This window comes from Engraulis encrasicolus, chromosome 6 (genome assembly GCF_034702125.1).
Source record: "Engraulis encrasicolus isolate BLACKSEA-1 chromosome 6, IST_EnEncr_1.0, whole genome shotgun sequence".
Lineage (NCBI taxonomy): Eukaryota > Metazoa > Chordata > Actinopteri > Clupeiformes > Engraulidae > Engraulis > Engraulis encrasicolus.
The window spans coordinates 52,375,180-52,377,998 of NC_085862.1; the positions used below are offsets into that span (position 1 = coordinate 52,375,180).

At 54.7% G+C, this 2,819-nt stretch overlaps 1 protein-coding gene across 7 annotated transcripts in view; it reads left to right on the plus strand.

Moving 5' to 3' along the window:
- mast3b (microtubule associated serine/threonine kinase 3b) overlaps positions 1-2,819 on the plus strand; it is a 79,616-nt gene extending 76,797 nt beyond the window's left edge. For all 7 annotated transcript variants that reach the window (XM_063201920.1, XM_063201921.1, XM_063201926.1 and 4 more), the window contains one exon: positions 74-2,819. In XM_063201920.1, coding sequence (XP_063057990.1) covers positions 74-1,299 — 1,226 coding nt within the window. In that variant the 3' untranslated portion in view covers positions 1,300-2,819. The remainder of the gene's footprint in view (positions 1-73) is intronic.

A 2,819-nucleotide genomic window follows, 5' to 3' on the forward strand; every position in this document is an offset into this window, starting at 1 on the left:
CCTTTTCTCTCCCTTTCTCTCTCTCTCTCTCTCTCTCTCTCTCTCTCTCTCTTTCTCTCTCTCTCCCCTCCAGACGCCGTGTCTCCCCAGAGCACCTCCCCATGCTCCAGCTCCCCCGGCTCCCCGGCGGCCCACATCCGGCCCAGCTCCCTGCATGGCCTGGGCTGCTCTAAGCTGGCGGCGGGCAGCCGCTACACCAAGGCGGGCCGCCGCAAGTCCACCAGCAGCATCCCGCCCTCGCCGCTGGCCTGCACCTCGCCGCAGCGCTCCCCTTCCCCACTCCCCAACATCGCCAAGGCCCTGCAGCTGCAGTCCTCCTCCTTCCACGGGCGCACCCTCTCCCCGCCCACGCTGGTGCGCCAGGCCGTGGGGAGGCCGCGCAGCGCCGAGCCCCCTAGGTCGCCCCTCCTGAAGCGGGTACAGTCGGCGGAGCGCCTCCCCGGCGCGTCCTACCACCACCATCAGCACCACCAGCAGCAGCAGCACGATCATCGCAAGGCCTTCGCCCCGCGCAGACACACGCTGGAGGTGCCGCACGCCGACCAGGACGCCCTGGCAGAGCTGGATGCTGAACTCATGTGTCTCGGTGGAGGTGGAGGAGGGGGTGGGCGTCTGGGCTCGTACGGCACCCCCCAGCGGCTGTGGGTGTCGGCGGGGGGCACGGAGCAGCTGGTGGTGATGCGCAAGCTGAATCTATCAGAGCGGCGCGACTCCTTCAAGAAGCAGGAGGCCGTGCAGGAGGTGAGCTTCGACGACCCAGACGAGAAGCCCACGTCGACGGTCACCGTGACCACCACCGCCGCCTCCTCCCCTCTGGCCACCAGCACCTCCGTCACCTCCTCTTCTACCTCCACCTTGGCGATGCCACCCAGCCCGCCCCGGCACCATCGCGTGGCCTGGCTGACGGTGCGATCTGCAGAGTCGTACGGGGGGGAGGAGGAGGGAGGCGCGGCAGGAGGGGTGGTGCTGAGGAGGTGTCCCCTGGTGCCGCAGATCGCGGTGCAGGGCTCCGAGAGCGAGGAGCATGACGACTGGGAACCCTGCTCTGACGAGGAGGAGGAGGAGGAGGAGGAGGTGCAGGTGCAGGGAGAGGAAGAGTCGACCACCACCACCACTACTACCACACTGGAGGCAGAGAAGGGCGGCAGTGCTGGAACGCAAGCACAGCCATCGCCTGCCTCAACTACCAACACCTCCACTTCCAGCTCCACCTCGGCCATGCCTGGCAACGTGCAGTGGGTGGTGTCTAAAGTCAGTCCCCCCAGCCCCCCTAAAGGGAAGAAGCAAAAGGAGAAGTGAAACTATACTACTTTATCTCCATAAAGTGGAGAGAGCGAGTAGAAGGGGGAAAAAATAGAGTCAAGTGGTCGTGTTTCCTACAGCAGTGTCAGCGACCTGGTTTAGTCCTAATGGGACTGTGGAGCAGTCGTTGCCAGCCGCCTCAAAGCTGAACGCATTTTGTAATTTTGGACAGTTCTGGTCAAAATTGTCAAATCTTCCTGATGGTATTTTTGTACTTTTTTTTCTCTTTTTTTGTAAATATGTAATTGAGAAAGTTCAGAGGTACACTGGGAGAAACTGGCAGTCATCCGAAAATGTTCCCACTATGAAGCTTGAAGACCAGACCAAGTAGCCAAGATCAAGCTGATGAATTGTTTCTTATTTAGCAGATACATGAGGGCCTGGGAGGGTTTTTGTTTGTTTTATTTAGGGGTTTTTTTTGTTTTTTTTGTGGATTTTTAAAATGTATTTATTACTGATATACAAATACATGTTTTCGGCTGCTTTTGGCTGATTGGCTTTGAGTGGACACACAACACCAGTCCAGCTAATGAAAAATGTAGCTGAAGAAAGTTCAAGCACAATTCTTCTCAGGCCAGGGAATCTGAGGTCAGTTGGAAAAAAAGACTAACTTTACTCTCTTTTGTTACATACAACATTCCTCTCTCTGCTAGTCACCTGGATTTGCAGGTGCTCATCTTTGCTTTTATTTATGAATGATGAACGTGCGTATGGCCAGCCAGGAAGCTAAATGGGATGCGAGTCTGTAAGCCATATCTCACACTGAGGTATTTTCGTTATCGTTGTTTATACAGTAATCTCCTTCCATCTCCGCCAGGTGTAGAGAGATCCATACTACTACATGCTGGGCAGGTGTTTTTTTCCTCCATCTTATGTTAGGGTCCTCAGTGATCCACACAACAACTATGGACTTGTACAATGGACAACTTTTACATGTTTTTATGAAAAGGGGGCATGGACTTGATTGCTAGTGGAATTGGAAACCTGGACAAATTCTGAGACACACACACACACACATACACGCACACACACTTTGTAAGTACGTCTTGCCTTGGCAGTGGGGGTCAATCTGACATCTCTCTCCTGCTGCTCTATTGTTCTGTGTGTGTGTGTGTGTGTGTGTGTGTGTGTGTGTGTGTGTGTGTGTGTGTGTGTGTGTGTGTGTGTGTGTGTGTGTGTGTGTGTGTGTGTGTGTGTCTTATGCAATCCTAACCTTTGACCCCCTCCGTCCAGCCCTGCATGAGGCTGTGTCGCCCTTTTCTTCTCCTCTCCTCTCCTCGCGACGTTTGACGAAGTGGGCTCGCTCGTCTTGGCTTCCTCTGTATTCTACGGGTTAATGTTTACATGTGGACTGTCCTCATTCACCGTCCAAACTTGCCACGCTGCACGCACGCTCTGTCCCACTGAAGGAAGGGAAGAGAAACGAGAGAGAAAGAAAGAGAGAGAGAGGGGGAAGAACAAGAATGGAAGGATGAACGAACGAACGAACAGATGGATGAATGGATGGGTGGTTTGAT